This window comes from Amblyomma maculatum, chromosome 3, assembly GCF_055883805.1.
Source record: "Amblyomma maculatum isolate TAMU_Amacu chromosome 3, ASM5588380v1, whole genome shotgun sequence".
Lineage (NCBI taxonomy): Eukaryota > Metazoa > Arthropoda > Arachnida > Ixodida > Ixodidae > Amblyomma > Amblyomma maculatum.
Window position 1 is genome coordinate 39,044,620 of NC_139346.1, and position 26,258 is coordinate 39,070,877.

At 47.8% G+C, this 26,258-nt stretch overlaps 1 protein-coding gene across 1 annotated transcript in view; it reads left to right on the forward strand.

Annotated features, from left to right (window-relative positions):
• LOC146194596 (E3 ubiquitin-protein ligase RNF10) overlaps positions 1 to 26,258 on the forward strand; it is a 66,917-nt gene that overhangs the window by 33,198 nt on the left and 7,461 nt on the right. The window contains exons 9-14 of the mRNA XM_084597460.1: positions 1,749 to 2,071; positions 3,865 to 3,982; positions 6,226 to 6,327; positions 7,434 to 7,574; positions 13,026 to 13,144; positions 25,027 to 25,273. Of these exons, the coding sequence (XP_084453586.1) occupies positions 1,749 to 2,071; positions 3,865 to 3,982; positions 6,226 to 6,327; positions 7,434 to 7,574; positions 13,026 to 13,144; positions 25,027 to 25,273 (1,050 nt within the window). The remainder of the gene's footprint in view (positions 1 to 1,748; positions 2,072 to 3,864; positions 3,983 to 6,225; positions 6,328 to 7,433; positions 7,575 to 13,025; positions 13,145 to 25,026; positions 25,274 to 26,258) is intronic.

Below are 26,258 nucleotides of genomic sequence, written 5' to 3' on the forward strand. Positions count from 1 at the left end.
GAATTAATGGGAGTCAAATTAATGAGATTTTACTGCATCTACTGCCATGAAGGTCACATATTGTTTACCAGCGATTTAAATTACTGTTACTATGTGTACTACCACTTCCTCTCCAATGGTAGTGTCAGAGTGAAATTCAAGACTATGAAATTTCTTACATTTGTGCTATAATATAATCCAAACCCACATAGAAATATCACAATAATGCATTTCCTGTTTAGGGCATCAGGTGGGAACAAAAAAAAGGAAAAATGTATTGTGCAGAAAAATGTATGAATTTAGAATACAGTCGAACCCGGATATATCGAACTCGAAGGGGATCGCAAAATAGTTCGATATATCGATAATTCGATATACAAAAATCGGCTTGTGACGGCACTTACAATGTCAAAAAACGATACCGTATTTGTCGCATAAGCAACCCACTCGCATAATGAACCCCCCTGCACTTTTTGCACGGAGAATTTGAAAAAAAAAAAAAAAAGCGTTAAGGCCAGCTTGCTCACATGCAAACGATTGAGCGATCTCAGGGACGAGCGGCAGCGACAGAGCGAAAAATTTCAAACTCCCTCTCGCTGCTCGAGCCACCGCGGCAGCTTAGGTTTCTGTGTTGCCGCGGCAGAAATCGCGAGCGTTTTTGCTTGCATGTCGATGGCGCGCGTCACTCCGTTTCGGTCGTCTCATCCACAGCTCATTGGCAGCGTGCCAAGATGCTGCGCAGCGATAACGTCGGGGCGCGTTTATTTTGCTAGCTTCTGCGGTGGCGGGGAGCGAACTTGGCAGAGTGCCCGTGATGGCTTGATTGCACGTACAAGTCTGGTTCGATTTATCACGCCGCGCTTGGGGCGGGCGTCATGATCGCAGCAGCCGACCGCCTGCTTTCGTTGACTCATACATGCAAGGATAAACGACCACCGCAAAAAAAAAAAGCTGTGCCGCTTCTTAACTTCCGAACAGCACAACGATAAGAAAGGATGACTCGAAAGAAAAAAAAAAATAAAACAGAGCTGCCGCTTTTTAACGTCCGCAGGCACCATAGCCACCTCAGTCGCTGCACGCGCAGAGGGTTCGCAACACACGTTGGAGAAAGCGGCGTCGACGCCTGTCTGAAAACGGGCTGAGCTGGCTTGGCGCATGCGTAGCGCGTGCTGTAGGAGAGAGATAGCTTGGCAAAAGGATGGGCACACCCACGCACATGGCTTGCAAACGTCATGTGTTGGCGCGCGGAAAACGATAACTGCAAATGCGCGCGCCTTTGGGGAATGGGCGCGGCGCTGCCCAGACCAGCCGTCGCCGAACTGTCCCCTCTCATTCCTTCCGCACGTGGCTTGAAAACGGCACGCGGCAAACGGCCAAGGGTGATGCGATCGTCTTTGGAGAAGGCACACTTTCCAGTGCGTGGTGCGGAGTTCGATATATCGAACGACCGGTGAAATTAAGTTCGATATATGACGCGGCTTTCCTATACTTTTACATGGGATTTTCAAGGAGATATTCCGTGAGTTCGATATAACCAAAATTCGATATGTCCGGGTTCGATATATCCGGGTTCGACTGTATATCTGCAATTTTCACTGTATTGCACCTTCTAACATGGCATAGCAGGCGGCCGAAGACACACGGTGGTTGACCAAGCTTGGCAACAAACAGGTAGATGCCACTGGTCTGGGCAGTTTTGTGTGGTTGCAAAGTCAAGTGGTGCCGGCGATATCGCATGCGTGATGAGGTGCGTGCTGTTGGTGTTGCAGACTCGTACCGGGTGCGTGTTCGTGAACGTCGCATCAGCAGCGGCAGCAGTGGGGGAGAGGATGGCGCAGTGGGCGCTGAAGACTTGGAGATGCCTGTTGCCACCATGAATGCCATCAATAACAGCAGCAGTACTGGCGGTCGGGAGTCCACTACTGTGCAGGGCGGCGAGAGTTTCTACTACTTCCAGGCGGCCGACGGACAGGCAGTGTTCCTGCACGCCCTCAATGCCCGCATGTTGGTGCGCGATTACGGGGCCTTGGAGCTGGCGCCGCCCACCTTCACGGCTCGCATTGTGGAAATCGAAGGAGCCTCCATTGACACTGTGAGCTGCTCTCCCTGTTTGTAGTTAGTGGGCCCAGTCAGGTTGCTTAGTGAAAGGCATAGTGGCATCAGGCTGAAGTCAACCTACCAATAGACTGCTGCAGTCTAACGACTTGGCAGGCTACTTTGACTGAAAACTGAGCTTTCGTAACAAAGGCCAGAAGTAACTTAAGTACCAGTATATGCCATCTTGACCACTGGCCTTTGCAGGCAGTGTGTAATGACCTCACTACTGTTTGCCATTGGGCAGTCAAGGGTTGTTCTTGATTATGTACAGCATCATGTGGCAGGGAAAATTTTTGTGAGCATCTTGTTGTGCATTTTTGCTGTTTCTTTCTGCTGCTGGCATTCAAATGCCTTCATTTCATACCAGCATCACATAGTCTTGTGACGTGACTATTTTTGCTTCATGCTTGTGACGAGTTGACTGTGTGCAATGGTAGCCTGCACTCTTGCTTTGTGTGTTGTGCCGTGGGTAGCGAACTTTAGCGGCTTATCCGATTGCACCAGTAAGAATTTATTGGTCAATTTATAGCACGAACAACATCAATATATTCTCTGAGCTGACCTTGGGTAGTTTCAGACTAGAAGCAGATGACACGGGTCCCTTGCTGGTGCATGTGCCTGACCACATGCATGGATTTCCAGAGGAAGAGCAGGGAAAGGGAGGCTAAAGACGCCCAGCTCACTGAAAATCCAGCGTCGGTGCTAGCGCCATCATTACGACCGAACATTCATGGGCATGGTGCTGGTAGGTGGTGGCTGTCATGGCCATGCACTATCTGGATGTAGGGTTAAACAACGTTACGTTTGGCAGGAGCTGCCAACTAACCAAGCAGGCACGTTCATACAGCTTGGTTAAAGCAGTGCTTTATATTTGTGGTGGTAGCCTACGCTATCACGTCATACCCTTAAAGGTGGTGCTTGTGTGTCAGTCATAATTTTTGTAATGAAATCACTTCAGCTGCGGAAAAATCAAATTGCTCGCAGGCTGGGCGACTTGAGTAATGGTGACAGTCTCTGCGGCAGAAATTCTTAACCACACCTTCCTCCTGGTCTGTGGAAAGAGGTCCCCCAGCTATGCCAGGAGGAAAGAGGGAAGGCCGTAGCGGTGTCGCTGCGGCAGAGCGGGAAAAAGTGGAGGTGGCCGGTGTGCGCTCCTCTCGTCATCCTCCCTAACAGTGCACACGTAACCTCGCTTGATAATTATGTGCAGCTGTTACAGTGGGACAGAAGATTCATGTGTATCCTCACTGTCTACAATGTGAGGCATGCAGATTAAAAATGGGTGAAAAAAAATAGGTCAGCATGTCAGTAACGATTGCAAAAATGCATAGTATGGTGCGTAGTAGTTGATTGGTCGCACCGAAACCACACTCAGTATAAATTTAAAGCACATGTGGGCAGGTCGGATTTCCAAATTAAAAAGGTTAAATGTTTAGTGTCTGCTGCTTGCAGTCTCTCGTTAATTTCTAACGCCTACAGTAAGTCTGAGGCCTAGATTTTATTGCAGGAGTTGCACGGTCACATGTGATGCGTGACGATCATGTAACTGGACCCTATACTGGGTGTCTGCAGTGTGTGCCTAGACGTCAACATCTGCTGGGGAAGGCTCCGCATAACATTAGATACTGCGAAAGGAAATGGTGGCACATGGAAGCTATGGTGCTCTGTTTTACAGCTGTGCTTTAGTAAATAATTTCCAGCGACTGCTTTTCGAGCTTGGTGCGGCAGTACGTTGTGCGTGCAATTTTGTTGATGCTTCGCACATGTGACCATGTGTGCTTCCTGCAGGAGCTGCGTAGGAAACTGCGCTACCTGCGCCACTTGCCGCTGACATGCGAGATCCAGGTCGTGGAACTTCAACTGGAGCCACCCCTAGTCACCCAGGCCACCTTGGAGCACTTTGCACGTGCGTTTCCCACTCTGTGCCTTCTGCTGTTTGGCGCAGGGTGCTCTTTCCTAACCTTCGGTCTGTGTGACAGAGGAGGGTCCTCATTATTCACTTGTCACGCCCTGGTATTCCTTAGTCGCAATGTCTCTGACTCCCAAATGAGTTGGAAGTCAAGTTTTCACACACATTTCAACTCATTTTGGTCCACCCAGGGCACATATTTTAAGGCAAAAGCCTTGCTAAGTAAGCTGCATTATACGGAAATCCATCTATCGTCGATGATGTCGTCAGCACTCAATGGTACTAATAAAGATGGTTTTGCAACAGCCGTTGTTAGACGCCAAAGTGGCAGGTGGGATGACAGCATGCTCAAAAGATACTTCGATATTTTTTAATCGAAGCAGATAGCTTGTAAGCATTTGGAATAGCTAGTAACTCTGCTTTAAGGAGGGGCGCGAAGTTTGGAAACCGAAAAATCATGAAACAGTTGATTTTTGGAAGATTATATATTTTGGTAGTACATATTCTGGTAGTAAGGGTAGTAACAACCCTTTCTGTAATTATCAATGCACAACTCCCCGTGGAAAAACTGGAAATTATATAACAAGCGACGGAGCTGCGAGCAAGCAACGAAAATTCCCAAACATTGTGTGCTTGCTATTCCTCTCCTGCCGAACTGAGTGCCGTCATCTTGGCCTTGTTTTGCTTGTGAATTCTCGCGCTTTCTTTTGGCACCATCAGCGGTGGCGATGCGGTCGAGGCGTGGCTTGGATCCGATTGGGAGCCTCACAGCGGCTTTCCAGCTTCCCACGCTCAAATTCAAGGCTGCGATTGGGCAAAGCATGCGCTCCGCGAAAACGCGGGAGATCGAGCGGCTGCTATTGGCCGCTGACGCCATGGTCTCTGCCGGCTGCCCCCACGAGTCATCTGCTCCAGTTCTCTGCTCTCGTTGTTGGCTCTCTTTGAACTTCATGCATTCTGTTTACCTTTCACCATTTTTGCGATCGCCATATTTACCATCTCCCATCATGCCCTCTTAACAGTTTCGTGCAGCATGTCAAACGCTGCATAGTCACTCATGTTACCTCGAGATGCGACACGTGTTCAGTGTACGGAAGCGAAGGCCGTTCAGATGGCTAAACGTGCCGCCGCTGACTACATCAACGCCTGCAGCGTCCTAGCATTTGCTACAGTGGAACTTAGAAAACAACGAAATTTAGGAAAAGGGCCTTGTCTTGCCCTGTGATACCTGTCCAGAGATTACCACAATGAATTTCACAATGCCAAAACATTCTGCTAATTCTTCAGGCCTGGATCCATGTGACCCACATGATATACACCTGTAACTTGAGAACCAGCATGCACAGCTTTATGAAACTTGTTAGTTATTCAAATGTCCATGCTATGAGCCTGCCCTAAAAATTTCACTCAGAAATCTCGACAAACAAGAAAAGTTAGCATTCTCTCAACCTTCTAGGGCTATTCTCTCAGAATCACTTTTTTGCTTAGTGTGGCTGCTTAGGACACTGTATCTCAAGAACCGCTTATCAGATTTTCATGAGGTTTCATTTTCATGAGGGTCCATACCTCAATAAATTTCTGAGAACAGGACAATTTCATTTTTTTTTTTCAATACGTGTCTGGAATTAATGACAAACAATTAAAATTTGGCTAATGCAGGTCTAATTAATGACTGATTTTGGGCTGTGCTATAATTTTTCACCGAGGAAATTTGGAAGAAGGGAATTCTCTTGCCGTGTGGCAACTATCCAGAAACGACCATAATGAATTTCACAGTGCCAGCATGTTTTGCAAATTTTGCATGCCTGTCCTAACGGACCTGTGTAAGCAGTCTTGATGTACTCCTCTAACTTGAGAACCACTGAGCCCAGTTACATAAAACTTTGTAGATCCTCAAATGTTTGTACTGTGAGCCTACTCTGAAAATTTCATTCAAATATCTCAAATAAAAACAAGGTTGGTGCTCAAGGGTAGCCTCCCCCCTTAAAATAAAAAATATGTCTGAACAGTGAACAAGGTGGCGTAGCAAATGTGTAGTAGGGCCAATGGTGCTAAATTTTAACTTCCGAGTCCATCAATCGCTGGTGATCAAAGCCTCGTAGGGCTGGAAGGAACAAGTTCACGCGGAACTCCTCTGCTGCCAATGGGGTTTATTTTTATTGCTTTGCCTTTTTTGTACCTTGCCCTTTTCAGTTTTGGGTGGGCAGTTCCATGCGACTTGTCTTATATGCTCTCTGCAGCCGACGTAGAGAAACGCCGTCGTCAGAGGTCTCGGAGGGCACGCAACGAGAAGCGGCAGGACAAACTGCGCGCTCAGGAGGAGATGCGGCGCCGTGGCTACGGTGAGGAACAGCTCTTCCAAGCGTGTTATTGTTTCGTGATGGTTACGTGACTAATTCCTACTCGGTAAAAGGTGCAAGTGTTAGGCGTGTACTTCTAAGTTCGGATTCCGGAGCTTTTTGATAGCTTTGTGTTCTCAGCTTATAGGTGTACTTGCATGAGTGTGGTCATTCACTTCTTCATGAAAATTTAAGTGGGCTTAAATGTTCAGCATGCAATGAACTTGTGGTCAACACTTCATAATTGTTTTAATGTTTAAAGAATGTTTCCTTTCACTGTATTGCTTATCAGCAGTTGCCTAGTGTTGCTTTTTCCTGTGGTCACCTTTGAGCTTAGTGTTGAGGCTAGCTCTAGCAGTTCTTAGCATTACATTACAGCCGAACCTGCATCGAAGGGGATCGCGAAACTTGGGACGCTGCTTGCAATCGTGAGAAATCATACTGTATTTGTCACATAATAGACCCCCTCCCTAGGTCTACACATTCCCCTCGTGCACAAGTCTCTTGCCATGTAATTCTGTCCACTCTAAGGTAGTGAAAAGGGGCATCACTACTTCTGATTGGAGTCGTCACTCCGGAAGTCATGTGTACATGAGGTGCAAGTCAGCTTTAATAACCAATTGGACAGGCTTGTTGAAGCCGGCTTCCTTGAGTCGGTCTTAGTGCCAGTGGCAGAAACACTTAAGAAGATGAAGGCTGCTGCGAGCAAGAATCAACTGGCGGGGAAAGAAAGGTCTGTCGTGGTTCCATACGTTCACAAAATTTCTCACGGGCTGATAAAAGTGGCGAACCGATTTAATGTACCGGTAGTATTTTCTGCCCCTCCAAACTTGCCTAGCTTTGCTTCTGTATAGAATATAAATAATGCAGTGAGCGAAATGGAATAATTAATCAATTAGGGGAAGGGGAATGTGCTTCACATGGTCAACACTGAAGAAGTCTAGAGATGCAACCCTGGCTACCAACTACTAGGGACATGGGACACAAAGCCAATGCAGTGGAACCTTAATGTAATGAAGCTCAGTTTAACGAAATTGGCTGAGTAGCAAATGTTTTTGATTTCCCAATCCCTTCTCTGGTGCATTTAACGATTGCTGCTGGCATTGTAGGCGGTGGTGCCCGCTACCAGCTGGACAGCGTGCGTCACTTCCCCACGTGCGAGCCGGGCAGGCTGTCACCACCAGAACCTTCCCCCCCTCCGCCCTCGGAACCCTCGTCAACCTGCTCGGAGGAAGGTTCCATCCAGATTGGTGAGTGTCCTGAGGGGGGAATTCCGCTTCTGCATGCTGTTCGGGACAAAGTTTATTTGTTTTGTTTCATTTTTATCTCTTGTTTGCTGGGAACCTGGGGGTAATGATGGTAGGGTGGACTGAGAGGGGTAATGGGCAAGAATTAAGGTTCATGGACGTCGTTCATATTATAGGAGAGTTACTGTGAGTGCTTCCCAGGAAGAATTTTCTATTCTTTACTTTTACTTTTTCAATAGTTGAGGAAGGGCTGCTATTCCATTCGTGGAGACTCCTTTTTGCATAATGCTTGTGGCACAGCAGCACTTTCAGGGAGTATCGATAATTGGTGGAAGAGCCGACAGCGATCACTCATTCTTTATTACTGCTTAGAGTTAGCCCGTTTGATTTGACGGTTGGCACGCACTTCGTCGTGCCGAAGAAACAAATGTGGGCCGCAAGTTCAGAGCTAAACAGGTTATGCTGGGGTGGGGCGATGGCAGCAAGGTAAAATTTTCAACTGTTGGGCCAAGGGAAGAGGTTTCCGCGGAGCACAGTCGGGGCGCTTTCCAAAGCTGGAGGCCAAGCTTTTAGCATATATTACAGAGACACGTGATCGTAAGGGGGAACGAGTAGTCCAGCTGGCCATTAAATTTTAATGCGAAATCATTTGACAGCTCATGAGTGGCGTCCACAGAAACTGGGGACAGAAAGTGCCCGCTCCACCTGTCAATTGTCAGAAAAATAAAAATCCTGTCTCCTGTAGGGATTTAAGGGGGACACGGCTCTTTGAGATGAAAAAATCTCGAAAAAAAATTTTTTGAAACTGACATTTTCAGAATCTGTAGCTATTATTCCTTTAATTCGCCAGGTTTTATATCTCTCGGTGCAGTATTTGGGCCACAGAATCAATTTATAGTATCACTGTCACCTGAAATCCGCGCAAAAATGTTTTTTTCCGAGACACGTGGGTCGTTTTCTACACGCGCGATCGCAGCCATATTGGTCTCGTTGGAAAGAGCGGTTTTTCTTTTCCCATTTCCCACCACAAGTGCCTCCGCCGGCTTACTGGTGACGTTGAAATCCGAGCATAAATTAAGTCCAAGCGCGCAATTCTATTCGTTAAGCTAGCACACGTGATGGAAAAGCGCGCCGTGATTGGCCGCGCAAAGTTCCCGTCGTCTGCTCCTCCGCTGGCAACACGTCTCTCCTTGTTCAGTCATAGGGTTGTGACGAGTGCAGCACGATGTCTGAAGCAACGCCGAAGTTTGCCACGAGTGACAAGTTTGGCAAAAAAGAAACGACCAACCTACAACTTCAAGAAGCGCTCAGTTCCTTCGGCCAGCGTCTAGAATAGCCCGCCGCCAACAGCAAGTGATGACGAAGCCGCGGATAGTACCGAAGTGGACTTAGGCATAACCGGATCGCCAACGAATTACAGTGAAACCTCGTTATAATGAACAGTAAAAAAATTGAAAAATAGTTCGCTCTATCCATAATTCGTAATATAAAATTTCGTAGAAAATACATGCAAGAGCAGCAAAACTCAATCAGAGAAGGCACAGCAACTCGGAGGGTGCCTGCTTGGGTCACGTCCATTTATTTACGCGCAAAAAACTGCGTTACCGCGGCCTGCTTTTTTTGTGTTGATCGCATTTCGTATTACGTCCTTCCACCAGTTTGCAAACACTCAACAAGGGAAAAGCCACTGTTCTCGAGTGGCGGCGCAGCGAATCCAATGCAGCAAGCGCTTCTTGTAAAGGAATATTCTCATCGTCTTCACGGTCAGCCTGAGCTTCCTCAAACTTCTACAGCGATTTCGGCGTCCATCAGTACAGCCGTGGTCGCAGCGATGTCGTCGCCGCCTAAAAATTCCTCTACAGTCATTGTTGCGGGCATGTCACCAACAAAACGCGAAAAATCGTTCCAAGCTCATCGAGCTCACAGAGCTCTGCTTCTGCTTCGTCGGGATCGTCCCCATCGTCGCTTGATGCATGGGCCTCTGCTGGAACAAAACCTGCGTGCCGAAAGCAGTTGGCAATCGTTTCACCTTTCACGCTGTACTATGCCGCTTTAATGCTCCCAGCAAGTCGATCTTCAAGTCCTGCTTCATTATAAGCTTCACGAGAAGAGTGTCAATCAGCCTCCTCTTGTAAACTGCCTTGAAGGCCTCGATTTTATCTTGAGCTTGGTCTTTAAGTCAGTGCTGCTCTTTTTTTTTTCACGTTCACCGCCATCACAGCACTACGCACACCCGTGCACTACACTTGACACGACGATCGACGCAGCCTTCGCCGAACGCTGCGACGGCCACGCCGCTGCTAACACTAAAACCAAAAAACTCGAAAGACTCAAAAACCAAAAAGGCAAAAGCAATATTCGATCGCGCCGCTGCCGCCGCCGCTGAAGCAGCGCTGTCAGCAATTGTGAGATGCAAACGATTTCTCATGGCCTCCGAGATTAACTCCGCGCGCACAAACGGGCACGCAACTGTGATCTCGGAGGCCATTGATTTCTTTGGCTGTCAACTCCCAATGCCGTCGTGGCATCTGTGGCGCTGTCAGCGCCTGCGAGGTAGTCCTGAACGTTTGCTGCGCCGCACAACACACATGTAGTGCAACGAAGCCTGCCTCCTGTAGTGCTTGGCGTCGCGAAGTTCGTAATATCCGTTTTATGCCGAACCGCGTTCGCTATGGGAAGTTAAAAATACATGTGTTTGACAAAAATATTTCGGAAGAGTTCGATATATTCATTAATTCGTTTTATACGTGTTCGTTATATCGAGGTTTGACTGTAATGCATTCCGGACAGCAGCCGCATTCGGCGCGACATCGAAATATTGCAGCGTACGGAGTTGGTTACAGAGAGAAGTGGAAGCCTAAGAAAAGCTACAAGTTCTTTCGTCAACACCGGCCACCAAGCGAAAGATGGATTTTTTCACTCGCGCTGAAGATGTTGCAGCCACGCTATCGGACATCGAGACGGGCTTCGTTGTCGTCAGTTTGGACTCAACGAACGCGTTGATGTCATTTGTGAAGTGCAAGGTGTGCGGCGGTAGCGTCACGGTAGGGAAAGGTGAACGTGAATATGGCCTCGCCATAAAGATTATTATCGAGTGCGCATGCTGCGGTGATGATGCGTCGGCGTGGAGCTCGCCCTGTGTGAACGGAAAAGAGAAGTGCAACCCTTTCATTGTGAACGTCCTTGCTGTGTGCTCGCGATGCAAGCCACCGGGAATCGACAAACGGCACTCAATGACGTTTTTGCGACCATAAACATTTCGCACCATGGCCTCCACAACAAAACTTAGCAAAGATACGGGAAGAGGAAGTTGGCGCCCGCGGCAGCTCTTGCTGCCGAGAAGCAAACGTCTCTGTGCGCGCAATCGGTCCGGGATCTATATGATGAGTTGCAGGTTGCGAATCCCGGAAACATTGCTGTGTCATACGGTGGTTCTTGGATGACGCGTGGCCACTCGTCCCATATCGGTGTCGGCACGGTCATCGAGCTGTTTACAGGAGTGGTTCTTGATTACGTGGTCCTGAGTAATTTTTGCGCTGGTTGCGAGCGTGCCCCAAGAGAAGATGACCCGGCATACAAGGCTTGGAAAGAGACCCGTGCATGCCAGAAAAACACCACCAAGAAGGCTGATGAAATGGAAGTTGAGGCTGCTCTCACCCTCTTCCAGAGATCACTGCAACGGCACAACCTGAGATACACCACCCTACTCTCAGATGGTGACAGCCGCGCTTTTCTTGCGCTGCAGGATGCCCGAGTGTATGGGTACATTTCAGTTGAGAAGACTGTATAAACCATGTACAGAAACGGATGGGCGCGAGCTTGCGAAACCTCATCGCAAAACATAAGGGCCCTGGTTTGGAGAGCCTTGGTGGTAAAGGCAAACTGACCGCGGACCTAGTGGCAAAGTTGACAAGCTACTATGGCTGAGCCCTGAAGACTCACAAGGGTGATGTTCAAGGAATGAAGAGGGCAGTGATGGCCACTTATCGCCACATAACATCAAATGACTTGGTGTCGGACCACAGCTATTGCCCACCAGGACCGAGCTCATGGTGCCGGCAAAATGCAGCAAGAGCTAAGGGTGAGACAGCCCCTAAGCACCGCTACAGTCTGCCTCAGCACGTATGTGAGACCTTGTTGCCCATTTATAAGCGCCTGTCTGATGAAAGGCTTCTTGATCGGTGCCAACGGGGCAGCACTCAAAACACCAATGAATGTCTCCACTCCCCGATATGGTCACTGGCACGAAAAGAACAGCATGCCTCACTGTTCACGGTGCAAGCTGCTGTGGCTGAGGCTGTTATGAGATTTAATGCTGGTTGCCAAAACTCCTCTGTAGCAATATTGAAAGAGCTGCACCTCAACCCTGGGACACTAAGCATGAAGCGCATGGCAGAGAAATACCACCGCCGAGCAGTGGCATCTGCAAACAAGTGCAAGACCACTGCGGACATGCAGCACGCTTTCAAAAAACGCCATTTGGGTGGCCATAGTCAGTCTGACTACATCCCTGGTGCCTTCTAGTCACTTACATTGCAAAATATTGCGATATTTTCTCTACATTTTTGCTTAAAAGAGAGCCAATCTCTTTTTTCTTGTTTTCTCAAAACACCGATTCTTGACTTCTTGCTTATTTGCAGAAGCGATATCTCTGCCTTCAATGGAGGTAGAACCATAATGTTTGTTGTGGCATGTAGCTAAAAGTGCAAAGCACACAATGTTAGGAGAAGATTTTGCAATTTACGTTTTAAAAAGTTTTAAATTTTGCTGTAGGTCAGACAGTAGGGCACCCACATTTGAAAGGCTATAACATCGCTAATATTTGTTTTATCAAAAAGTGCTCCTTACATTGCATACAATATGCTTTCTAGTACCTAGCAAAGTGTCAATATGAATTTTGTTTAGTGTGGTTACTTTTTCATTGTTTTTGCAAATTATGAACAATTAATTTCATCTATCTTTTGAACTAATTGGCCAATTGGAAAAATGGTTACTTATTTGAAATCAGCACAAGAAACTGAATCAGACTACCTAGTTTTAGCAAGTTGTGTCGAAAATTAAGAAAAATAGCTTTAAGAGCCATGTCCCCCCTTAAGCTCCATCCCTCAGATCCCCCAGTCGAGCGCTTTAACCAGTTGCATAATAGTAATCACAAGGCCAGCATTTGTAGACTGTTTGAGATTGTGGACAGTAAGCAGGCACATTACATACCCACGAGTGGGCTGACCATCTAGCAGAAAAGGGACCCCCCAAGGCTCCTGCAGTTACGGCTCCTAGTACCACACACAGATTGCCGGTGGTTTGCTTTCGCACCATCTGCCAAGAGGGTTAAATGGTGCGCAATTTCAGTTGTGGATCTTATAAGTACATGGAATAAATGATGCCATCTCTCTTGTGGCATTGGTTTTCTCGTCATTTTTTTCATTTGTTGGTGAAAAGGTATGTGCCTTGCAGTGGGTGATGTGGACGAGGAGGAGCAACGACCACAGCGAGGCAGCAGTGGGAGCAGCCTGGTCGAGGAGTCAGCCGCCCCCTGTGTGGGCGGCTCAGGAAACCGGGTGTCCTTTGCCCAGGTCAGTGGAACTCCCACGGGAGTGTACTATTACTCCGCATAAGTGGGCCTAACCTTGGCAAGAGTGGCTTCGAAGTGGATGCGAAAGATGAAGGTTCTCGGCAAACATTTTGTGAAGCAAGGGGCTAGCAAGCAGCCAAGTTATTAGCTGTCCCTATAAAAGCATCATATCGTGTCTGTACATTCAGCGAGGGCGATACCAAAGGACTTGATTATTAAAAAAGCCTTGCAACCGCTTTTTTAAATGCCATGAAGCAGATGTTTCGGGGTGGTGGTTGCCAGGCCTTTGGGACATGTGTTCCTGGTAGAGGACATACACTGCTGAGAAGCATTGAATGCTGTTATGAAAGCATTTCCTGTTACTCCAGGTGTATTCTGCAAAATTTCTCTAGACTGCCTTGATTACAGTCATGCTGAGAAGGCATGGACAGTTCCACAGCTTCTCAGACAGCCGGGAACGATGGAGAAAAACTAAGAAAGGTGTGAAGAAGGCACCAGAGCAAGCAAGAAAATGATTTTATTTTCTCGATGCCCATTGAAACATTGCTGTAGATGTGGAAACATAAAATCACCATTTTCTCAAAACGACTTTTTGAAATATTTTTTTGAGTTTAAATGGGGGTATGAGATGGCTAGAAAGGTCACTGATAAAAGTCGAATGTTTAGAACGAATGCTTCTGAATGTTCCCCCAAAGTACAACTCCTTGCAACAAAGGCAGCGATTTATTAATAATTCTTAAAAACTGTGTTTTTTGGAATTCACCGGCTGCTCAGTTCTTGCGGGGCGGTGAGATTTGGAACTATTCTGCTGTGAGTGCCCACGTCACAAGTACCGAGAGCGACAGGTCAGGACAGGCTGCCATTGGCTGCAGCCGCGACGACCACTACCGTATTTACTCTCATAATGCTCGCACCCCCAACATTCGGTGTCAAAAATTTGAATTTTTGTTTTCCTAGCATAATCATCGCACCACCAATTTTACCACCGCAAGAGTCGTCTGCTAGTAGTAACAAGAGCCATCTTTGGAGCGCTACTGAACCTAGCTGGCCTCGTGTGCACACGCTACCAGGTGGCGATAGCATGCTGGGTTAGATCATCATCATCATCGGTTATGCTCGTCTTTTTTTTTTTTTACCTCCATGATGCTTGTAGTCGCCATTTCGCGAGGTGTCTCCTCCATGGTAGAAGAACAAATGGTAGCGTAACTCCCATAGAAGCCTGCGTGTCGTCTCTGAGCGAGGCTTTAGTTTCCCAGCGCCCCCTGCGAACTGTGAGGCACAACAAACATGTGACGTTGCTTGTGACGTCACAGTAACATACTTTTGGCGGGGAATTTGATTGTCTTTTTACTTATGAACGAAAAACAAGGCCAACAACGACGGAGGCAGAACGATGCTCGGATAAGGCAGAAAAATGGACACCGTAACTGTTCAGCCAACTTTACTGGACATGGATTTCTACTGTCAAATTTTACGTTAACTGAAATGTTACGGCATCTTTAACCACCTTATCATAGCATCGTTCTGCCTCCGTCGTCGTTAGCCTAGTCTTTCGTCGCGCGTCATGTAAACGCATTCTGGGGCTTATTTCTTCGGGCACGTTTGTGAACAAGGGCCTTCAAGTGAATTCGGCAAGCACGTGGATAGAACCACATGGCTTGAGGCATTTCACTAAGGGCATAAATGAGTGAAGCTGTGCTGCATAGAAAGCCAGGCTTTATTAATTCACGATTACTTACATAGACGCTTCACGACAATGAAATCTTTAAGTGTAGGAGAGCGACCACCGCTCATTCGTCACGGTCTTAATGAAATCCTCGTGATAACAAAATTTCCTGAGCACAGGTCTCCAAACGAGACGCGGTGAGATTATAAAAGGGTGAAAGATCTTGCTAACAAACAAAGTACATATCAGCGTCAAAGAACAACAAAAACAAACGAACGGAATAACTAACGCTAGCGCTAGAACGCCAACCTGTAAGAGCTTAGGTAAGCAATTCAAATTGGGATTGCTAGTATTTAGAAGTTAATGCGTCTGAGAAGTGAAAATATCTATGATATAGCTTCGCTCCAATAAATCTCGCCCTGTTCATGATTCCCATATTTTACTCGCGCTTCATTTGCCACTGAAAGGAGTCAATGTGAGGTTACAAATTTACAACTTAAGCATTTAACATGTTCATGAGAAAGATCCCATTGACAATAGAAACATCACTGTAATAACAACTAAAGCACGTTCAGCGAACGTTGGTGCGGTAATACGACGCAGTAAGCAAAACACGCAGCAAAGGGAGCGGAACGGAAGGCTCTGAGCAATGCGACACGCGTCCTGGGAGCAATAAAATCTCACCTTCACCACTCAATTAAAACATGCAGCGATACGCCGCTCATGCAGACGTGTATCCGTAAAACAAGCCACCACTTTTGCGACGTGCCTGGGAGGCCGAGCCGAGCCGCCGAGCTGTGACGCAGCATTGTCCCATCGTCCGGAAATGCGCACATGCAGTGGCAAACAGTTTCTCATCGAGCACAGACAGTCGTCGCCTTGCTGTAAAGCTCTACCACAACCAGCAGAATGAAATACTGACTGTTGGTTACAGATAACCCACTCTGTACGCAGCACGCAACGATGAACGTTGAACCGGGGTCGACGACGCACCCATTCCGCGGATGAAAAAAGCTTTGGTCTGAGCCGTATCTGAGCTTTGGGCAACTACGCAGCGGATAATAAGTGGCCGAGAGAGGCCGTTAGAAACAAGTTAAAATATTATTAAAAATGTGACATGTTTTTTCATACGCAAGAAACTAAAACTGCATTCATTCCTGAGTGCGAATATTATGTTTACTTTCTAGTTCTTTGGAGTTCTGGTAGTTCTTATTTTCTGTGCGCTAGTAATTTGCCTCACAGTTCGCAGGAGCCCTCATCATCGAGTTGATGCCGCTGGCAGTAGGCAGCTGCACGCGTTTTCTTCCAAGTTGCGCGACCAGTTGTTCTCCGCGTCTCGTCATTGTTCCTTCGTTCCGTCCATGTTGCTTGTATTGTTCCACCGTCTACCGTGTTCTTGGTGCCGCATCACGGTGGGCGGTACGCAGGTTATACAGGTACTTTTAAGCTGAAAGCTTTCGAGTATGGGCAACAGCATGGCAACCGCGCTGCCAGAAGGCACTTCGGCGTCAATGAGTTCTGCGTAGCACGGAGACAGCGATTGCAGTGTCAACACTGACTCGGATCAAGTCTCTGATCAAGAGTAGAACTGTATGGTCTGCTGTGAGCATTATACCACGAAACGTGGGGAGTGATGAGGCTGCATGCGGTAAATAAAGTGCTTTAGCAATTTGTAAAGGGTAAGTTCTGCTTGAAAGCAATGTTTTGGTTATATTTAGAATAGCTGACCTACGAATCCCAATTCGCGCCTACAGTACAACCTCGTTAATTCGAAGTCATCGGGACCACGAGAAATCTTCGAATTAAGCGGGTTTTCGAATTAACCGAACACACCAAGAAATAAGACTTAGGCAAAAAAATTTGTTGCAGGAACGTGTTACCTTTATTCGGCATATTTTGAATTACTACTGAAAATAATCAGAGACGCTGGTTTGCCGCGTCCGGTAGTTTGCGGCTCCTTAGGTCATGCTCTCGAGTTGGTCAAATAGACGAAACATCTCTGAACTTCCACCGCGGCACTCAACAAAACTGCGGATAATGTTCAGCGATCCGATAACTTCACCAAGAGCAGGTGCTCGGGGAGGCTCGTCGGTGTCGTCGTCGCTATCGTCGCTGTCATCGCGCATGTTCGTACCAGCGGTGATCTCACTCTCCAAGTCAGAGTAGCCAGTCTGCTCTTCGCTCTCAATGTTGATATACTCGGCGAAGCCGACTGCGTTGGACTCATCCTCTGCGCAGAGCGCATTGATGCGGTCGCAATACTCTGCTCCTTCTTCGTCAAGAGTAGTAGTACATGGGAGGTCTGCATCGGCATCAACAGTGCTTTCACTGGAAAAACCAGCGTGTTCAAAACACCGCCTGATCAATGTGGGCTCCACTTGTTTCCAAGCGTACACCATGAGGCATATGGCTCCGAGGAGGTCGATGGAGTACTCCTTGCCATTGTCGTAGCAAAGGAGCATGCGCTTGAGCAGGTGGTACGGATAAATCTTCCAGCAGGTGGTACTTTGGTATTTCTGCACTGCTACGGTCACAAAGCTAGCACTTCTGCACAGTCCCGCCAAAAAAAACCCCTAACCACAGCGCACAACACAAAGAAATGGCGCAGGTGAGACCGGCGCGCCGGTGGTGGTGGCGTACTTGCAGCGTCGGAGGCACGGGGGAAGAGTGGGCGAAGCACACCAAGGGATGGAGTGGGGGCGAGGTCACGTGATAAAAACCGGTATGCCCGCCGTGTTGCAGTGAAGCACGTCTTCTTCTCTGCAGGCGCGTGTTTCGGCGGTGCGCGAGGCGCACTGTGGACCGATTTTTGTGCAGAGAGTGCTCCGGCTGGGGCGCTTCGCCTATAAATCATCACAATTACTATGTGGCTTTGCCTCGCGGCTCTGTAGGGCCGTCGTTTCGCCGGGTTTGCGGCGAAACATGGATCAGGCATTGCCGCATAGCAGTCCAAATTTTCGAATTAACCGGTCTGGCGCAGGCCGCCTGTTCGAATTATCCGGCCAAATTTACATTGGAAAATACGGGACCGCAGAAAACCTTCGAATTATCCGGGATTTCGAATTAACCGAGTTCGAATTATCGAGGTTGTACTGTATTTAAATTTGCTTTTAGCACTACGAAACATTTGCTCGAAAATTTTTCTCACATAATTATCGCATCCCCCAACTTAGCATCAATTTCCGCGAAACTGAGTGCGAGCATTATGCAAGTGAATACGGTATGTCACGAACACACTTTCAGTAGCTGTGAACGCCATCTGCTCGAGGGCTGCATGCACTACATGCGTGAACCCTTGAGCTTGGCACTTGGTTCGCGATGTTAACCGAGAAGGTGATGACGTCTGACTGCAAGTGCACGTCGGCGCCGGAGTGCAAAAAGCACGAGCTGGTCCAATTCATTTGTACGCTTACTTTTGCTTAAGATCATATTTCAGGAGCAGCACGTAAAATAGGTAGCATCAACCTTCGTGTACCAACCGACAGCGCAGCAGCGTACTGTAGTCCCGTCTTGTGTTTACGGCATCGACCATTTGTGCAGCGTGTTGATAATTAAATGGGACATTCGTCAAAAAAATGACTGCCCTCAGTTTCATTGCGAAAGTACACAAATCACACCGCTTAAGAGCAACCAGGTTACCGCAGAGATGCCGTCCGCGGGCGCTGTGGCCGACAGCATTCAGATCGTGCGCTGCTCCCTGGTCGTCACTAGGCCTTGTTTCTTTTACATCGACGCCACGGCAGACGGCATTTTGAAATCGCTCGCTTTGCTGTGTGTCTAGCGTAGCCGCTCGTGTCCTCCTGTGCGCAATTCTTGCGTTAGCTGCGGAAATTGGTGACAGCGTACACTACCGAAATGCATGTACCGAGTTGGTTTGCTGATGTTTTGCGCTGTAGATTCTGGCTCGGACGATGTGCATATTTGAGATAAAATGCGCATGCACGTTATGCATTGGCACTTCCTAAGCGATGTGCGAAAGGAGTTTAAAAAAAAAAAAACGCACTATTTTTTTTGTTAATCTCAATTCGTCAGATTCGGGGACGAATACTCCGTGCTCACCTGTAATCCTATATCTAAACTTCGTAGCGATCATCAGTCCGTGCTCTCGCTGATGATACGTGTATACAGTTCATTCGTTATGCACTGCAAGAGATGCCTCTCGCCGACCACCACGAAAGCACTCCTGGCTAAAAACAACATGTTTGCACACGTGCAACTCAGATGCTCGTTGGCCAGCATCTATGCAGAGTCGATGTTATCGTGACAACTCCGCGAGGAGACCGGCCGTTGGTCAAACCGCAGAAGACTTTAACAAAGCTACTGACACCGGAGACTGATCCCGGCAGTGCGAGGGAAGGAAGGGGTCTTATAGAAAGTCGTACTCGGCAGGAGTGCACTCTAATTTGCTCTGAATGGGACATGGATATGAAGGAAAGTGCTTTTCCTCAGCAGCCGCCGGTGTGTACGGACAGCAGCCTGCCCACCTGCAGACATGCGTTCGCGAACGACCCCGAGTCATTTGGGCTGCTGTCACACAGAATTCCAAGAGGTCAAGAAACTGAAGAAACCGGTGGCTGAGGATGACACGAGACAAGGTTGAAAGCTATGCAAACGCAGATGAGACGGGAAATGCGGAGACCGATAAATGCGTGGGCGATGCTCAGGAAAACGGGTGCGACAACCGGAAGTTTGAGAACCGAGCGCCGCCCAATGACGCTTTGTGGGCGGGTGGAGTTCCCGAGTGGTTTTCTTCATTTTTTTTTTTCTGGTGTCTCTGAGTGTTTAGTTAAGGGGGGGAGGAGGAGCTCCATTTTTAATCGCCGATATCACTGTTGTTAATAAATCTAGCTGAAAAATTTACTTGTGAGGGAGTACCTATTTCTCGACCGATTTGCTTTACCTCATTTTCGGCATTTCATAACCCCTTTAATGTACTTCTGGTTCAGAACTACTCATCCGACTGTGCTGAAATTTTGCCATGTTATATTCTCTTTGTATTAATAGTCTGAACTTAAAAAATGTACAAGGGTAAAAAAGGTTGATGCATCTAAAGGTCTCTCTCTTATACTTAATGACAAGTGAGAGTATCGTTTTTTTTTTCTGCATGTTGCAAGTAGAGACCAATTTTGGTTTTTCTGAAATTGTTCGTTGCTGCTAACATGTGGAAGTTGCTTGTAAAGTTTAATGGACATCTTCCTCCTGTTAGTGATAAAAGGTACATTTATTTTTGTTACCTGGTGTAATGTTTACCGCTCTACTACCAAAGCTGGTAGCAGTGCTGCAATAAACCAGTTGTGTTGTTTTATTGCCATAAGCTTTACTAATTAAAGGGACACTGCAGCACTTTTTGCAAAAGTTGGGCTTTCAGCAGAAAACCATAGTTTGTCATGCTGCGAACTCGAATATCAGATTAAAATTAAGCAGAAGAAAGCAGAAATAGCCTTTTTTCAGCAGAAATACGCAGCCTGCGTGACGGGGCTCACCGTGGGGCGCGCTGCCGCCCGTGATTGGCCAAGATGTCGTGTGACGACATTTTGAGGACCAGGGAAGCTGCCGATGCGGTTCCTTTGCTGCGCTGGGTTGATCGCAGCTCTCTGCGGCTTTGTAAATGTCATTATGGCATGCCATTTCCACACGAATGACCATCAGGGTTTTTACCGAATGTATCCGTACCAGATACGCCCACAAATGATGCAGCACTTCCATTGTGGGGAGCGTAGATTTGGCATGAAAACTTGCTTTGGTTACAGTGAGGCATTTTGAAAAGTAGTATGCGTCATTATTAGCAGAAACTACATGGCCCTCAGCGAAACCTCAGCCCGCATTTTCCTGGGAAGGAAGGGCAGCGAACAATGCCCTAGCCGACTACCTCCGTCTCAAGCCTCTCGCCCCGCCCAAAAGGTCATTGTGAAAAATGAACCCAAAGCTTGATGTACCAAATCCTGCTTTGAATGTCAGTCGTGGTACCTTGGGGAAACGAAGAATGCTATAGAAAGGGTGAAACAGTACAGAGCTACCACCAGACAAATGAACAATAAGCGAAGCGCGGTTGCGGAGCTCTGCAATGCGTACGAGGCATTGACGGAGCCATTGTGCTGGAGACCAAGTCAAATGCGCGCAGAATGCTGCTCGAGTCATGCGACATTTACCAGACGTTGAAAGCCTTTCCTTCTTATCGTATTGTCACAATACACGTTTAGTGAATTGACGGCTGACTTATGTTGAAAGCCAAGCTGCAGCACCTCCGCACCCATACCTTCATGAGAAAACCATGTTCCGAAATGTGTCTTCTTACAAGAGCTCCATCGTTTTCATTTCCAACTTAATGTGCATCCCCAAACAAGACGGGGCTATGTAAAATGATGAGGCAGCAACGGGTGCAAATTCGCAAGGCCATGCGTATGAACAACTTCGATGATTGATTGCTTGGACGCACTGAAGGAAACCTCGCTCTTTGCGCTCCTTACATGAATGCGCCTATATCCAGCTAAGCGGTACACTCCTTATCTTCAAATAATGCTCCCATAAGGGTTCCACGAACATATCAGGCACGTGCCGTGCTGGAAAAGATCTCGCAGCCTTCACAACCTAGTTTCGACACAGCAGTGCTAGTTCGCAAAAATCATCAGCGCGTGCTACTGATGAGTTGCCCATGTTTAGCATAGAAGCCGTTGCGCGAAGGTTTTGCACAAAAAAAAAAAAAAGAAAAAAAAAACGAGACACGCGAATACAACCATGCGTCGATGCTGTCTGACCGTCCCATCATGAGCTTGCAGTCAGTGAATGGATCGCAGATGACGGTCCCGACTGTTTTGTACAAGGAAACAGAAGGAACCGCGTCATGGTTCAGCCATGCCTTTTTGTCAAAGCCCTATAGAAATCGCATTAGAAACAACCTGCATGTAGTCCCACTTACGAGAATGCTTCGAGTAGAATGTTTCCTTTGGTCGGCTTGAATTTATCTCTCTTCTCAGCAACGCCGCATTGTGCCGCGTGCTTTTAATATAATGGAAGATTACATCGTTGTGTCCACAGCTGTTCGTGCATCTGAACACAGGCAGAGCTGTGTTGTATCAGGTGCACAACACTAAGTTGACGTGCTTTATACATTCGCAACGCACGCAAAACGAGGAACCGTCCATCCCGAAAACCTCCTCCGTTGGCTCTGAATGCCTCCGGCTCCTCGCGGTGACGTCACGACGAACGGAGAAGTGAGGTTTCTCCCTCCGCTTTCCTCCCTCTGTAGCTGTGGCGCGGGGCACAGGAAATTTGAATTGCGCGCTTTCAGTCGACGATTGCGCAGGACTTCCCGGGCATGATCAACAAATAATCTATTTCAAAAGCCTATAGTATTGGTACATTTGAAAACCGCTGCAGTGTTCCTTTAAGGTTAAAATTTTCAAATCAAAATACAGTAAAAGTTCGTTAATTCAAACTCGAAGGGGCTGAGAAAATTGTTTGAATTAAGCGTCATTGTGGTCCACCGTGCTGGCCGAGCCCACATGGCGACTCATTACCACGAGTAAAGAGTGCTAGGCTCTACTGCACGTTTACGGAGGGCGATTCCGCAAACAAGAACCAGAGTGCATTCGTGTGAGTAGCAAGCTTCAAAACATGTTTGTTTACACGGAAAAATAATCAGTAATGTGCGTTTGCTTGCTTTTCTTCTGCCGAGACTCCACAAGCATCGACAGCAGCTTGCCCAAGAGTTCCAGCGCAGGATCCGAATTCTCATCAGCGGAGAAGTATCGTGCTGCGAGATCGAGCGCCGACGCTACTTCATATGCACTAGGGGGTGGCACTGGATCGTCGCCTTCGTCGGACTCTTCATCGCTTTCAGCTGTATTCACCGCCCGTGAGCCCTGTGGAGCACATGCAGCCGCGATTATATCATCACTCAAGGGCCCAGACGTCTCCTTACCGTTGTCAACGTCAACGTAGGCTTCAAAGGCGACACCCTCCGACAAAGCCGCATAGCCACGGTCGAGCACGACAGTCATCATCAGACGAAGCCTTCGTTACCTCCGCACTGCATGCTTCTGGGGAGTCACCGAAGCCACGCTTGCGGAAACAGTTTTTGATAGTTTCTGGCTTGACTGTATTCCAAGATGATGCCATCATGTGCACAGCTCCAAGCAAATCGATGTCATACGACTGGCCACTGTCCAAACAAAGAATTCTCTTTAGGAGGTGGTGCCTGTAAAGCGTTTTTAAGTTCTGAATAACTCCAATATTCATAGGCACAGAAGTCTTGTTTTTTGGCATAAATGCCAAGCGGATTGCTTTCAGTCCACTCACGTCACAATGAGCTGTACAGTTGTCCATGAACATGAGAGCATTCCTGTTCAGCGAATTTCCTGTCTAGCTTGCGCAGCCAGTGGGTGAAACTTTCCCGTGTCATCCATGACTTTTTGTTTGTAGTGTAACCAACAGGAAGCGTCTTGATGCCTTTAAAACAGCGAGGCTTCTCTGCCTTGCCGATCACCAGCAAGTGGCACCGTTGCGTGTCTGTCGCATTTGCGCAAATCATGATGGTGATTCTCTCTTTGCTTCTCTTTCCGGCAGCAAAAGTGTTGCCTTTGTAAGTGACGGTCTTGTTAGGGAGCAACTTGAAGTACAGCGTCGTCTCGTCAGCATTAAATACATTGCTGAGTGCATAATCAGCGAGGAGTTCCTTCAGTTCGCTGGAGACCCACTGTTCACGTGTTTCCTTGTCGACTTCAGGTGACTCCCCACAAACGTTTCTAAATGTCAGCCCGTGACGCGTCTTGAATTTCGACAGCCAGCCTTCCGAAGCGCCGAACTCGCTGATGCCCATTTGGCTGGCAAAGACTGCAGCCTTCGCAGCAATCATGGACCCGCTTAACGGGATGTTCCGGCTGCGAACTTCCTTTATCTATGCCATTACGGCACTCTCCACTTCAGGATGGGCCGATGCCCATAGCCTTTCGCGAGAGGGCTCCATAACGTCTTTACGAAAGGCAGCATTCATAGATTCTTTGTTCCTGAGATACGATGACAGCGTGCTCTTGATGTCGTACTTTTTGGCTATATCCATCTTGGATAGGACACCACGTTCCACCTCATTCAAAATCTCCATTTTCGTCTTGAGGTCCTTTGCCATGTATTTACCGCGGTTTGCCATGGTTGTCACAATCGATTAGTCGTCGCTGGCGAAGCGGTGAAGCAACGAAAACGGTAAAACTTGATGGACCGCCGCGACACGAACAAGTGCACGACTCCGTCAACTGCGTTGTGCACACGTGACTGAAGAACAAAAAAAAAAAAGTCTTGTCAAAGGCGCACCCAGTTACCGCATTGCAGCTAAAACCTGCAACGGCTTGTGCCAGACCATTGGTGTGCTGGAGCCTGGTGGCACCCGGCAGCGAAAACCTGCTACGGCATGCTCCTGAATGCTCGCTGTGCCTGTCAGTGCGGACCCCGTCTCGCGCGGGTGGGCAGATTTGAAAGATTTTGTTGTTTTGCGTCTTTAGTATTCTTTCTGCGCATTGTACACGGTATGGGTCGACGTTACTGCGAGGAGCTGTGTAAGCCACGGGCTTCTAGTTCGAATTAACCGTTGTGGATACTGGCATGCTCGAATTATCGGGCGTTTTCTCCTATTGAAATACATAGAGCCGTGCCGGGACCCAAGCGTCAGTTCGAATTAACAGAGTTCGAATTAAAGAGCTTTTACTGCATGCAGCAGTTTTTGAGGCATAGGATGGAAACTGACTATGCCCATACCCCTTAATTTTGATTCCTAAGCTTTGGTGCATCAGTGATGCCTCAGAGCTTGTCAGTGAATGGATTGTAACGTTGGGAAAACAAAAACCATGAAGTCGCAAAAACTTGTGATTCCAGACCTTGAATTGGTGATGGCAAGGTCCTTGGTGTCATAGCTTGAAAGGAATTTTTACAAGTGCATGAAAAAGAGATTTCACATTGCTGGATTAGTATTGAGAGTTTTCTAGTTACCAAGTGACGTGCCATGACATTACGTGCTCTCTGCAGGCAACCCTCTACTGTGCTGTGTGAGCTGACAGTTTGTTTGTCTGAAACTAGCCTTAACCATTGCCAGCAAGCTCTCCTTAGCTGGCCTGTTTTGCCCAAGTTTGTAATCGAGACGACCTACATTGCTGTCGCCTAGTAAACAGTGCTTGCTCACTCGTTTCAAGTGCACACTGCTTGCTTGACATGGCCACCTCCCACTGCAGATGCTGCAGACACGTAGCACTGGCAACCCGAGTGCAACAACTAGCTGTTTACGGCGTGGCCCACCCACGAGAGGGGCGCCCCCCTTGACCAGAGGAGCGGCAGCTGGCTCCGATGCGGACGATGATGAGGAAGGCTGTCCCGTGCCCTTGTTCCGCCACTCCTTCAGCCTTGCCCTGGAAGAGGCCCTCAACGCGGCCGCGGCTGCATCAGCTGCCGCCCATGCCGATGGCGCCACCCAGTCACCCGGTGAGGAGGAAGGCACTGTCATGCGTGTCACAGGGAGAGGTTGAGAATAGAAAAGTCCTTCTGATGTCATTAAGACAAATCAGCTTCAATTGTATATTACTGGTTACTTGACCACCAGAACTACTGTTGATCTCCCAGATATTTCGGGATAATCTACCAGAAAAAGTGGGCCTTTTGTGGTAACAACGCTTTTTTGCCAGTGTGATACTAATGCTGGTGGATGTCTTAAGGTGAAACGGGTTAGCTGGTTGGCTGGTTAACTCAGTTCTAGTAGCTGACTGTAGCAGATAGGCACCTGGTTGTAATTGGAGGTTTTCACTAACTGGAAATACAGTGAAAGCTCGTTAATTCGAAGCTTTAACTGCACTACTTAGTCCGGCCTAGCTCCATAGAGATCTATGTACGAAAAAACCCCGTTAATTTGAACGCGAGCCGGTTCCGCTATGGATAATTCGAACTATGTGCCGCCGCGTTTGGGCAGTTTGGCGCACAGCACATGGGGAAAAAAAAGCACAAAAGCGAGATAGCGACATAGTGAGAGGCTGCATACATTAAAAGCGGGGACTACGATGAAACCAGGTAAAACCATGCAAGAGTGAGCAAAGCCTAAATGGCGCCATGACCAGCGCGGCAGCGGGCGGTGGCAGTCTCGACGGTGGCTGCCCGCTCTCTTCCGCGCAACCTCTGAAACTCTCAACTAAACACTTGTTAATGCGAGCCCTATTAATTCGGAAATATGGATAAGCACTGTAGGCATGGCCCCAGCCAACGCCTGTGAAAGGCTATGGATTCGTACGTTTTGAGAAATATGTCCATCCTTCCACCCATCAGTCATCAACGAAAGCTTGCGAGTCAGCAGCGATCATGATGCTGACTTTTAGACTTTTAGCACTGTTCGCTTCAAAGTTTGCTGCTATCGCGCAAGGCTGTATACTGTGCCTGCCCCATCACCCGTGGCATAATAACGCGAGTACTGAAAATGAAA